This window comes from Ambystoma mexicanum, chromosome 8 (genome assembly GCF_040938575.1).
Source record: "Ambystoma mexicanum isolate Mex_15411 chromosome 8, UKY_AmexF1_1, whole genome shotgun sequence".
NCBI classification, from domain to species: domain Eukaryota; kingdom Metazoa; phylum Chordata; class Amphibia; order Caudata; family Ambystomatidae; genus Ambystoma; species Ambystoma mexicanum.
In genome coordinates this window covers 1,149,393,918-1,149,406,082 of record NC_090929.1, presented here as the reverse complement: position 1 = coordinate 1,149,406,082, position 12,165 = coordinate 1,149,393,918, and the positions used below count along the sequence as shown (strand labels likewise).

The 12,165-nt window shown below is 50.1% G+C and overlaps 1 protein-coding gene across 7 annotated transcripts in view; it reads right to left on the bottom strand.

Moving 5' to 3' along the window:
• The window catches only part of ANK3 (ankyrin 3), a 2,768,233-nt gene that overhangs the window by 841,432 nt on the left and 1,914,636 nt on the right, over positions 1-12,165 (bottom strand). For all 7 annotated transcript variants that reach the window (XM_069611214.1, XM_069611216.1, XM_069611217.1 and 4 more), the window contains one exon: positions 10,877-11,074. In XM_069611214.1, coding sequence (XP_069467315.1) covers positions 10,877-11,074 — 198 coding nt within the window. The remainder of the gene's footprint in view (positions 1-10,876; positions 11,075-12,165) is intronic.

Sequence of the window (12,165 nt, the reverse complement as noted above, 5' to 3'; positions counted from 1 at the left end):
CCTAATTCTGCTTCCTGGATCCAGCCTCGGTTTTGTTTATGTTCAAGAGGGGAATTGTGGGAAATATAGCTTTTGGTAACTGGCTTCCCCAAAGGTGTCTGGCGGTCTGAGGCATAAAAAGGATTGTTAGGGTCACATAATTAGGAAAGGGGTCAAGTGGGCTCTCTAAATTGTGTGCCTGTTAGGGAAGACCGGGGAGGGTCCTGGATTGTGCGATAAAGCTGTGCCTAATGGCATGGTCCACATGAGGGTGACCTAAGGTTTCTCCCCATACTGCAACCGGGCCCATCATGAACTGGTTTGGCTAAGTACATAGCCCCCTAAACCGGCCAGCCCATGATCACCAGAGCCAGAAAGGGAACTTTGTCACATATGTTGCATGTGTCACGATAAGTAGTCTGTAATAAGCGCAACATGGTCACATGAGCAGAGGCAGTAGTGTGTCAGCTAGGTGGCAAAGGGCCCAAGTGAAAACCAACATGTGGCAGGGTGAAATTGTCTACTTGGGGAGCAAGAGAAAGGATCCATAGTGGGGTTTTAGAACCCTAAGCACGTAAAGAGAGCCATTTCCCCATGAAGCTGGCGGGCACAGTACTAGTAAGGAAGCAGCAATGCCCCTTCTATCTGACTAACAACTCAGTCCTGAACATGGCTGATGTAAAGGATTATAAAACCTTTCAAACTTGGGAATAAGGAGGATGTAAACACACTCACGCTGGATAATGTGAAACCAGGTGGGTAAAAAAATACTACTCAGGACGCCAGGAGAGTACAGACGGATGACTAAGAGACCATATTATCCCATTACGGATGAAACAGACCCTGAATAGGCAAAGTCAAAAGGGCCTGGCAGTCAGAGCAAGACAAGCAGAAGAAACAACAAAGTCGAACCAGAGTTGGCCACGCCGAAAGGGCTACAGAGTGGGGGAAAGAAGCACCAAAGCAGAACCTGAGCTGCTTACGACAGGGCAGTGTGGTGAAAAGGCTCCTATCTGTGTTGCCAGGAAAATAAGGAAGAAGCAGTATCTGCTGCAGAAGAGCAGGTAATGAGCATAGCTACCAATGCTTTGTGCGATTAATGCTTTCAAAGGTACCTTGTTCCTCTTGTACTGGCTGTTTTTTTTTTTTTTTATTTAAACTTTTCTTTATTGGCGAGAAGTAGCAACCGGCATAGCACAATGTACACGCATGATACACAATACATATTGAAGCGTGAATGACAAAACGCAGGTTCTACAGAAGGTCACATGCAATCTAACAACATCAATTACAATATCGGCATGTATCAAGTAGAGCGGTCCGCCCCCTGATCAGGAGAGGGAGGGGATGACAATAGCACAAGGTCCACCTTGCGGTTCAAGTAGCTACAGAACTCAGTCCATATGTTTTTAGGGCGAGCATTGATAGGCAGCAAGTTAACATAGTCCTCTTCACAGGATTGTGTCCAGGTGAGGGCCTTCAGCCACATCTCTAGGGAAGGGGGGGGATCTGCGCTTCCAACATTGCAGAATGCATTTCTTGGCCACAATAGCCGCCACATTCAGAAACCTGGCTTCCCGTTTCGCTTCCGGCCCCTCCCACAGCCCAAACAGAAGAGACAGATGTTCCGGGCCTACACAGAACCCCACTACCTCCGAGAGGGTTCCAAGCACCGCATTCCAGAACGGGGCCAGTGCCCCACAAAACCAGAACATGTGTCCGTGGTCCGCTTCAGTGGATCTACATCTTGGACAGGGGTGGGATTGATACAGGGCAAATTTCCCAATCGCGAAGCGAGTGTAGTATAGGCGATTGAGGAGTTTGTATTGAATACATCTAGCTCGGGAGTTGAGAGAAACCTTGCGAGTATGAATACACATTTTGGACCACATAGCATCAGTAATGTCTAATCCCAGATCCCGGCTCCAGGCATCCCGAACCGAGGGGGGGGGGGATTCGGCCACGCGCGCCATCAACTTTTTATACAAGGAGGATATGATGCCCCTACCACCAGCGGAATTGGCTATGTAGCTGACCTCGGGGGAGTCGGGGGGTTCGTCCGGGTATGAAGGCCACATGTCTTGGATTGCCGCCCTGATACGGAAGTATTGCAGCAGCTCCAGTGGGGACCTGGAGTGCCCAGGATTCCATGTGTCTGGGGTGATGAATTTCCCATCAGGGAACAGGTCGGAGAATGATCTGTATCCCAGGTCTGACCAGTGACGCATGAGAAGCTTATCGTGTGTGGGGGTGAGGCCAGGGAAAGACCAGAGAGGAAGCCATTCGTAATACGGGGGTGAGCCGGAGTCAGGCGCCAGAATCTGGCACCAAGCCCTTATAGTGGAGGCCACCGGGTCCGCAGGGGCCTGCGATTGATACGAGTGGAAGAGGATCAATGACATGACGTTCACCTCCTCGGCGGCCAGGATTTCGAGTTTAACATGAGGGGGGGGGTTCCTGGTGCTGGTACCAGTACGTAGCGTATTGAGCCTGGGCTACTATCCAATACTGGGCGAGATCAGGTGCACTGAAGCCGCCTTTCTCGTAAGGCAGGGTCATTTGCTGCCACTTTCTGCACACGTCTCCTGAGTGCCAGAGGAAGCGGGCGCACCCCGCATGCAAGTCCGCAAAGTATTGTTTTCCGGGCCAAAGAGGAACGTTAGCGAATATGTACAGGAGTTTTGGGACTATTATCATTTTTATTAGAGACATTCTTCCCGAGAGTGATAGGGGGAGGTTTCGCCATCTTTCCATCTTGGTGTGAGCATAATGTGCGGCAGCCCCATAGTTCTCAGACAATAAAGAGGGTCTAGAGAGGGCCACTTGGACCCCTAGGTATTTGATGCCTTCAGGTGCCCATTTGAGAGGGAACTCGCATGCAGGTTGGGGGGTTGCAAGGGTGAGGGGAAATATTTCTGATTTAGAGTAATTAATAGTGAAGCCTGAGAATGTGCCAATCTTGATAATTTCACATATGATCGGGTCGAGGTGAATTGAAGGGTCGCTAATATATAACAGCACGTCATCGGCGTAAAGTGAAATGATTTCGGGAGAATCCTGCAACCGAATCCCCCTGCGTATGTGGTTGTTACGTACACTGTCAGCCATGGGCTCGATGGCCATCGCGAACAACAAGGGAGAGAATGGGCAGCCCTGTCGCGTCCCCCTATGTAGGGAGAAGGGGGCCGACAGGTTAGAGTTGACTAGGACTCTGGCTACAGGGTTAGTGTATAACAATTTAATGCAGGATATCATATACGGGCCAACCCCCATCTTCTCCAGTACCGCCCATAAGTATTGCCACAAGACCATGTCGAATGCTTTTTGAGCGTCCAGCGTCACGGCCACCGCATTGGCTCGGGGGTCGATTCTAGAGATTACGTTAAAAAATCGCCAAATGTTTAAGGCAGTGGAACGGGCAGGGACAAAACCGCTCTGGTCTGGGTGGATCAAATATTTCATGATGGGGAGGAACCTATTTGCTATGATTTTGGCGAAGATTTTGGTATCAGTATTTATGAGGGAGAGGGGTCTATAAGAGCCACACTCATCTAGAGGTTTACCCGGTTTGGGAAGCACCGTAATAACGGCCTCGCGCAAGGAACAGGGGAGGGTAGTAAGACGCAGCGACTCCTCCCAGACCTCGTGCAGGCGCGGGGCAAGAAGGGCAACATGTTCCTGATAGAACTCGGCGGTCAGGCCATCTGGACCAGGGGCTTTACCCTTAGGCAGGGCCAAGATGACAGCGGTAATCTCCTAAAGGGTGAAGGGAACATCAAGTTGTTCTTTGGTGGCTAGAGATATAAGGGACATTGGGATGCGGTTCAGGAGGTCATCAAGATCTCGCGGGCTGTGCTCTGGTTGCTGGGCATAAAGGGTTGTATAGAAGTCTGCAAAGGTCTCAAGAATGGGCTGGTCGGACCAATGTCTCACTCCACCACTATCGATGATGCTATCAACTCGAGCCCTGCCTCCCTCGGGCCGAGCGAGGCGGAAGAGTACGGCCAGGCCTCTCTCCTTCACCATACTTACGGGCTGCAATGGGACGGGCGAGATATCTTATTTCGCTGTGGGCGAAGGACTCGAATGTGTCTAGTTCCTTTCTAATCTGAGCTAGCTTGGGCGGAGAGGGGGTGGCCGCATATTCACACTCTAGCTCCCGGAGTCTGGACTCAGAGCGGCGCACAGAGTTTCTAATGTCCTTCAGGACCCCAGCCTCCCTGGAGATACACATGCCCCTGATGAAAACCTTAAAGGCCTCCCACCTCACCCCATCCGTTGTATCGTGGCGTTTGTTGTTATCGAAAAATGAGGTGATATCTGCAAGGATGTCAGCCTTGAAGACTATATCGTGTAGTGCGTCTGACTTAAACCGCCAGTGCGAGTGTTGAGGGAGGGTCGGGCTCAGGGTGATGTCTAACGTGATCGGGGAGTGATCGGAGAGTGTGCGAGGTAGGATCTGTGTGGTATGTATTTTGCCCATGAGCCCCGCGGAGAGAAGGAAGAGATCGATCCTGGAATGACTGTCATGGACGGAGGAGTAAAATGTAAACTGTTTCGTCTTGGGGTGGAGTGCTCTCCAGGCATCCACCAGACCTGTAGTGAGCATGTGTGCATGGAGGCGGTGAGCGGCTCTAGAGTGTGTTCTAGGTGCAACACCGGATCTGTCCAAGTCGGAGTCGAGGATGAGATTCATGCCCCCCCCAGATGATGGGGACCCCAACATAGCCAAGTAGAATGTCAAGGATGTGGTCGAAAAACTCGGGTACATCTATGCATGGGGCATATGTGTTGACCAGGAGGTACTCTGTATTAGCGAGGAAACAGTGAAGGATCACATATCTACCCTGGGCATCTATATGGCTGGTGCGAAGGGAGAACTGCAAGGATTTGTGAATCAAAGTGAGAACCCCTCTGGATTGTGATGAGAACACAGTATAATATCTGCTGGGGCCCCATGACGGGGCAAGAGAAGCCGATAGTTGTGCGAGGGCGTGAGTTTCCTGTAAGAGAAGTATTTTGACCCCGTGCCTCTGGGCGTAGGCCGTGATCCTGCGTGCCTTCGTAAAGTTGCTGAGCCCTCTGACATTCCAAGACATCAGCCTAATAGCCATTCAGTAGCAATTTAGGAGGGATCCCAGTAATGTGTGTCATATTTTGTCAAACTGGTGCCAGCAACTTGTACCGCTGCCAGATGTGTCATACCAAGCGCTACCACTGTCTCACCCTTTTTATTGTTAAACCATCCCCCAACAACCCCACCCCCCTCCCTCCCTCACTGCCACCCCCAACATAGCAGTGCTCAAAAACCCACCCAAAGTCTCACGTCCGTTGTGCCGAGCCCAACGGGGCTGGGCCAGCCCCCAAACCAAACATGGGAGCAACCAATGAACTAAACAAGCCAAACTCGGCGTTGCAACTGCAGCGGGGAAGCTGCTGCCGTGAGCCCGATTAAGATTGTATAACGGTGAAATACACCAAATACCATACAGCGGAGGCGTAGTTAAACTTTAGAGGAGACAACACAGTAGGGCACAGTGAGCATGGGCTATAGGAATAGAGGATCCCAGTACAAGTGCAATATACCGTCAACCATACAGCCGTGACCCATGTATGATTCATGAAATTTCAATGAGTTACAACAATAAGAGAGAGCATAAGGGGAAGAATACATGGGATTATAGGGAAGATGCAAATGACAGGTGTGGTATTAGTAACACAATGATTCAAGTAGCGCGTGCAAGGCAAGTCGGCTCAATCCTCATCTACGGGGTCTCCTTCAGGGCCTGGGACAGGAATATGTGACTCGATGAACTTCACCGCTTCCTCAGGGACAGTGAAAAAGTACAGTTTGTTACGATGGGTGAGCTTCAGCCTTGCAGGGAACAACATGGCATATTCCACCTTCCTCTCCCGGAGCATTTTTTTTACGCCATTGAATTGTCTGCGCTCCATTTGGACATTGACAGAGAAGTCAGGAAAGATGCAGATAGTTTGGGACTCAAGTCTAAGTTCCCCCTTCTCCCGGGCAAGCCGTAGGATGTGGTCCCCATCTCTGAAGCTGAGAACCTTATCTATAATTGGTCTGGGAAAATCGCCCGGCTTGGGGCGTGGGGCCAGTGACCGGGCGCGCTCAATAGTGAAAAAGGAGAGAGTTGAGGATCACCTAGGAGGTCTCTAAGAAGGGTCTCGACTGCCAGCTCCATTTTGCCTTTGAGGGCTGTCTCAGGAACCCCCACTATGCGGATATTATTCCTATGAGATCTGGACTCCAAATCATCGCACTTCGCCTTGACCTGCTTCATGTCTCGCACCAATTCAGAGACCATATTCTGGAGCGTGTGTACCTCGTCCTCAGTGGCCCCAATTCTGGTCTCGGCCTCCACCAGCCTAGTGCCATGCTGATCCAATTTGGTGCGTAGTGAGGCAACATTTGCATTTATGTCATCTAATTTTTCATGAAATGACGCAAAGTTTTTGGCCATGGATTCCATGATTGACGTAAGGTCCAGCTGAGGAGAGCATGGGGATATATCCGGGACGTCTTGAATAAGGGCAGCCCCAGCCTGGTCTTGCTTGGCAAGCGATTTGGCAAACTTGTCCATTGCTCCAGCCTTGTTGGCCCCACATGCTTTGCCGGACATTTTGGGGGGGGCTTTAAGAACAGGAGAGGATGTATCGTTGAAAGACAGAAGCAGGAACCAGGGGGTTTATGGAGGAACTAGGTCCAAATCAACGGTGGGGCAGCATCCGCCCAGTGGGAAGGTGGTAGGAACCCCACCAACAGGCGTGTTATCGGGCGGTAAGCCCGCTCCAAGGGGCAAGCAAGGAGTCCCAGGGGCAGTGCAGTTCGGGGGGGACAGTATCTTGTGGCGCCCACCTCTGTGCCAAGAGGGTCTAGGCAGAGATGGCAGTGTTGGAGGGCAGCGCTGTCAGGGGTGCGCGATGCTCCCGGGGCGTAGCAAGGAGGTGCACTGGCTAGGGAGAGGAGAATAGTAGACGCCTACGGTGGCACCAGCACCAGGTGAGTGGTCCGGGGGGAAGCCCGGTGTGCGAGGGGGTCGCTATCCTGTGTAGAGTGGAGCAGGGACAGCCCGAGGACACGGCAGACAAGATAGGCTGATTGTGTGGCGTCCAGCTCCCCCAACCTCCTCACCTCGGGACTCCGCGGAGCGAAGTATGTGTAGCAGTTAGAGAAATAGCAGGTCTCCAATCAACAGCAGTGGATCCAGGCCGGAGCGGGGCTCAAGGCACCAGCAGGATCCCGGAGCCAGGAGGCCCCAGCACGGCCGCCCGTCACGGCCGTCTCACGGGACCCGCGGAGTCAGCAGCAGCACCGTGAGGGAAGGTGCCGGGCTGATATCAGTGCGGGGGCCGCTCCGGCAGCCCCCGCCGAGTTCCAGCGTGATGTCTCCCGTCAGGGGGCGGCGCTGTCACCGCAGCGCAGGGAAGAAGTGCAGGGCAGATGTCCATAGCAGCTGATGTCCGTGCGGGGGGCTGCTCCGGCAGCCCCCGCCACACTCCCGAGTGATACCTCCCGACCGGGGGCCGCCGCGTAGAAGGAGGAGTGCTGGGTGGAATCGGTGCGGGGGCCGCTCCAGCAGTCCCCGCCGTAGGAGTGCTGCCGTCTGTCAAGGGGCCGGCGCCGTCGCCGCAGCACGAGAGGTGGCGCGGGATGGACGCCGGGCTGATATCAGTGTGGGGGCCGCTCCGGCAGCCCCCACCGAGTTCCAGCGTGATGTCTCCCGTCAGGAGGCGACGCCGTCACCGCAGCGCAGGGAAGAAGTGCAGGGCAGATGTCCGTAGCACATGAGGCGGAGCGGGCCGGCAAGAGGGAACCAACAGGCCGCGGGTGTAGCCTCGCCCCCAAGGGAAGCGCGCGGGGCGGACGGCCGCGACCCCCAGCAGTGCCGGCCGCGACGTCCGGGGCGAGCGGGCAGTGAGGAAGAGTCTCCGCGCCCGAGGCGGCCACCCGCTCCGACAGCAACCCCAGAGGGGCGGCCGGTCATCTCCGTACAGCAATGCGCCGCAGGGGGATGGTGGGGGCAGGCCGCCGAGGAGCCGCACGGCCCGGAGGCCTCACTGGCAGGCGGCCTCCCCGAAGTCCGGATTCTCCCCAACACAGGGCAGGTTGAAGCGGGGGCAATGGGCAGCAGGATGCGCGGGGTCTCGGCCTCAGTGTGTCCGTGAAACCGCTGATTGAGGCGGATATGCAGCGCTCGGGCCACGGAGCGTTAAAGCCAAGCGGCCATCTTGCTGGCTGCTCAACAGCGCCCCCCCTTGCACTGGCTGTTTGATATGCATATTCAATGTAGAGTTACACTCATACATACACATTGGATAAACATAGTAACACATTTCTTTTGTTAGGGAAGTTTATATTTGTATCAATGCTGTAGGAATGCGAGCCTTATTGGAACTTAATTTGATTTACAAATGTGACAGTGACACTTGCTTCATTGTTTTGCACAATAATGATCAGGATTGTTTTCATTGCAATTGTTAATTTTATTTGTAACAAATGCCTAATTTGTAATTAAACACTTTCTTTAACTGTGGTTGCAACATTTTCATCTACACGTCAGTAGGTAATTGTGGATATGTACTATGTTAGATACCATGTTAGATACAGTCTGATTTGAAGGTAAATATAGGGCTATGTGTTTTTACTGCACAATTGTTCACCACAGATTCTTTGAATACACATTTGTTACCATTTATTTTGCCACAAAAACCGGCAGAGTCCTCCACCTGCATCCCCATTTCTGTTAGTCCCACCCTCTCACACCTCTCCCCCATATTGCATTTTTACCCAAACACCCCACCTGCATTTTGCAAAAATGAAAAAATAGTTTTTAAAAATAAAATTGGTGGTGCATAAATACTGTGTGTGAAAAATATGCAGTAAAAAGACACGTTACCTATGGAGGAAACAATGGTCACTGCCACGATAAGGAGAATCTAATTAGAAGGTTCCTGACAGACTTCAGAAGTACCCTCCCCCTCTGCAGGTTAAACAGTTAAACAGAGATAGCCTGAGTGCCCAAGCCAAAAAACAAAAAATCCCCAATTTAAGACAAAGCGGATAAGCAGCCAAGCAGAACCCGAGTTGGCCAAACCAAAGGGGCATGTTCGCGAGACAAAGACCAGCAAGGGAAAACACAGCAAGGCAACATTTGTGTTGGCCAAGTCAAGAAGGCCACACAGGGAACCTGATGCGGACAGAGTGAGAGGGCCATATAGACCTAAGAAGTGAGAGGGGTGATACAGCCCAAAGAGAGGAGAAGTGGGTGTTAGTTCCCCAGTTCCTAAGAGAGTTTGAGATCCCAGCCAATTGGGGGCTTCAGCCAGACCTAGGTGGCAGCTGGAAACTCACCAGCCCAAGCTAGATAACCTTGCATAGTGTTGCAAACAAAGGTGAACAGGTTGGGGTGGGGAAGGGAGGGTAACAATATCTGTAAGTACCTTCACATCAGGGAGACTACCAGCTTCCATAAGCCTAGGAAGAACTGCTAGGGCGAGAGGGGGGACTACAGGTACCGTCCAGTGAAGGAGTGTAGAGAAGCCTTGCGGACACAAGGTGTATGGCAGCAGCTCAGAGGCCACTTCACCATCCAAGAGGCAACATAAAGTAAAAGCAGAGACACTGTTCAACACAAGGATAAAGGCTGCTCTGGAAAGCCAGACAAAGCCAACCAAAAAGACAAAAGTACATTTTCCTGAGATTGTGCGACTTGATGAACATAGACCTGGGGCTGGATTCACAGACATTTCTGGATTCAGACTAGGGAATGGACAAAACCAATTAATTTGCAGTTTTAGAATAGGGTATGCATTGTGTATCCAAGACACTAGGTCCTTTGGAAACGGGTGTTTAATGTTTTCATTTCATCTCTTCATAACATATCTGCCGATGTGTTGTCCAGCACTGGATAAAGCTCTAGGGATACATTGTTGTAACCTTTTTGACACTGTATTGCCATGGAGCCATTCTGTTTGGTTGTTTGACACTGCCCACATCCCAAATTTTGCTTGAAAATATACCTGTGTATAACTTAGCACAACTCTATTTTCAGGTTCATCCTATGCCTGAAATAGAGGCACACTTTCATTAAAGCAAGAAATCAAACATCTACCATAGCCTAATCAAGCTGTAATCCTTTTAAAATCTCTTGTTGTTTACACTTTTATGAGCACATTTATGTTAGTGTTCTGCTCTTCTCAAAAGGGACACTGCTTGGTGGCAACGAGATTCCAAAGTTGAGAAGCTATCGCATGCAGGTAATTGGAATTGAATCTCGAGGCCGTTTAAGCTCTCCCCTAGGTCTTTCTAGTGTTTTTGCTGCAATTCCGTTTTGGTGGCATCCGCCGGAATTACTGACGGGATACCACCAAACCTGGAATGAGGGCCATTGTTTTACTTTCAATCCACCACTCTAATTCCATATTGACTCCTTGAATTGACACTTCAAAACTAATTTTCTCCAGATGGGAGTGTGACACACACCACATATCCAGAGGGGTGCGACACTGTAAGGGATACATTGCACATAAAACATAGTTTTTGACATCTGAAAGTTCTGTGACCTTATATGATATGGGGCAAGTGAACTAATTTGCTTACAATGTACAAGGGGAAAGGATTCCGGCATATACTTTACAAATTATGACGGCTTACTTTTCCCCCCTTATTAAAAATGATCAAACTCTTTGAGCTGATTTTGATCTTCGAGATCCATATGTTTCGTTTAAGATGTGATCTTAATTTGCACAGATTTTCTCGTTCCCTTTGTTAAAACAAAGCAGGGCAAACAGACTCAATTTTCTAGGGATAACTGTAACAGATATGAAGCATCACACCTTCACTGTGGTGAGAGTTGTTCTGTAATACACTCACCTTTGTAACAATAGGCAGCGATGCACCATGGTCTAAAAGAATGGATGCCACATCTTCATGTCCCTCCCGAGCAGAAAGATGCAGTGGAGTATACCCGGACGTGGTAGCTGCATCGGGGGATGCGCCCTGCTGCAACAACTGCTGCACAATATCCGCTTTTCCAAGACGAGCTGAAATGTGCATTGGTGTCTGGTCGTCCTAATGAATAGAGACATGGATGACTGAGATAAGCAAATCAAACCAGCACTCTCAATTTGAAAGTGATCATATACACCTGAGATGGATAGGTCTTGAAAGCAAATACAAAGTCCAAGGGCCACATTTGTGGAAAACATTACGTTTTGGAAGATCCAGGATGCAATTAATATGCCCGGCTGACAGTCACTAAGAGCATAGGTGGAGACTTAACTTACGATTCAAAAGACGAATTGTCAATGCATTTGTCGTGTTTAATGACATTAAGTGCACGCTTTTGTGCACATCTGCATGTTGATGCAATCTCATTTAGTTACCTGAACACATGAATGGCCACAATGCAGTCTGTGCCGTCTATAGTTGCTTCTACCAAGTAGCCACTACCCTCATTTACAGATTCAACAGATTGGATTTAAAAGGTTTCAGAGAGATCAGTCAGGTCTACCGCGAAGTCTTCCGTCTCCCATTGGATTTGCAGAAAGCAGTAACTCTTTATTATTGTCAGTAGCAAAGTAAAATGAAAATGAAGCTTTCTGTCAAGACACACACTGATTCTCCCCCAGTATCATTTACACTATGCTAGGGTTCGGCAACCTTTGGTTCTCAAAATGTTTTGGACTCCAATTCCCATCAGCCCTAGGCTAAGGAATCCTAAGATTTGCAGTCAAAACATATAGAGAGCTGCAGAAAGTAGATCCTGCCTTATTCAATGCTGTTTAGAAATCCATCGGATTTCCGTTGCTCCGAATTATTGGCAATTTTTGGAACTTTTAATTGTGACTGCAATAAAGTCACCTCACTCCTAACAAATCCCTTACCTCGTCCAATTTTTGTTGGGGGGAGGGGTGGTGATCACATGGCCAGCTGAAGTAATTAAAGCACTACTGAGGCTAAACAAGTTGAGCTGTTTGTGTTTCCTTTTTCCAAGGGAGCCACCGCAGAATGTGAATTCCAGCATGTCCTCTTCTAATATACCTTTGCCACTATCATAAAGGAAAGGTTATAAGCAGAGCGTACATTGTGCCCCAAATGGGACGGACAACTTGGGAGGAAAAAAAACGTCTTCCTCCCAAAGCTCAAAATATGATCAAATC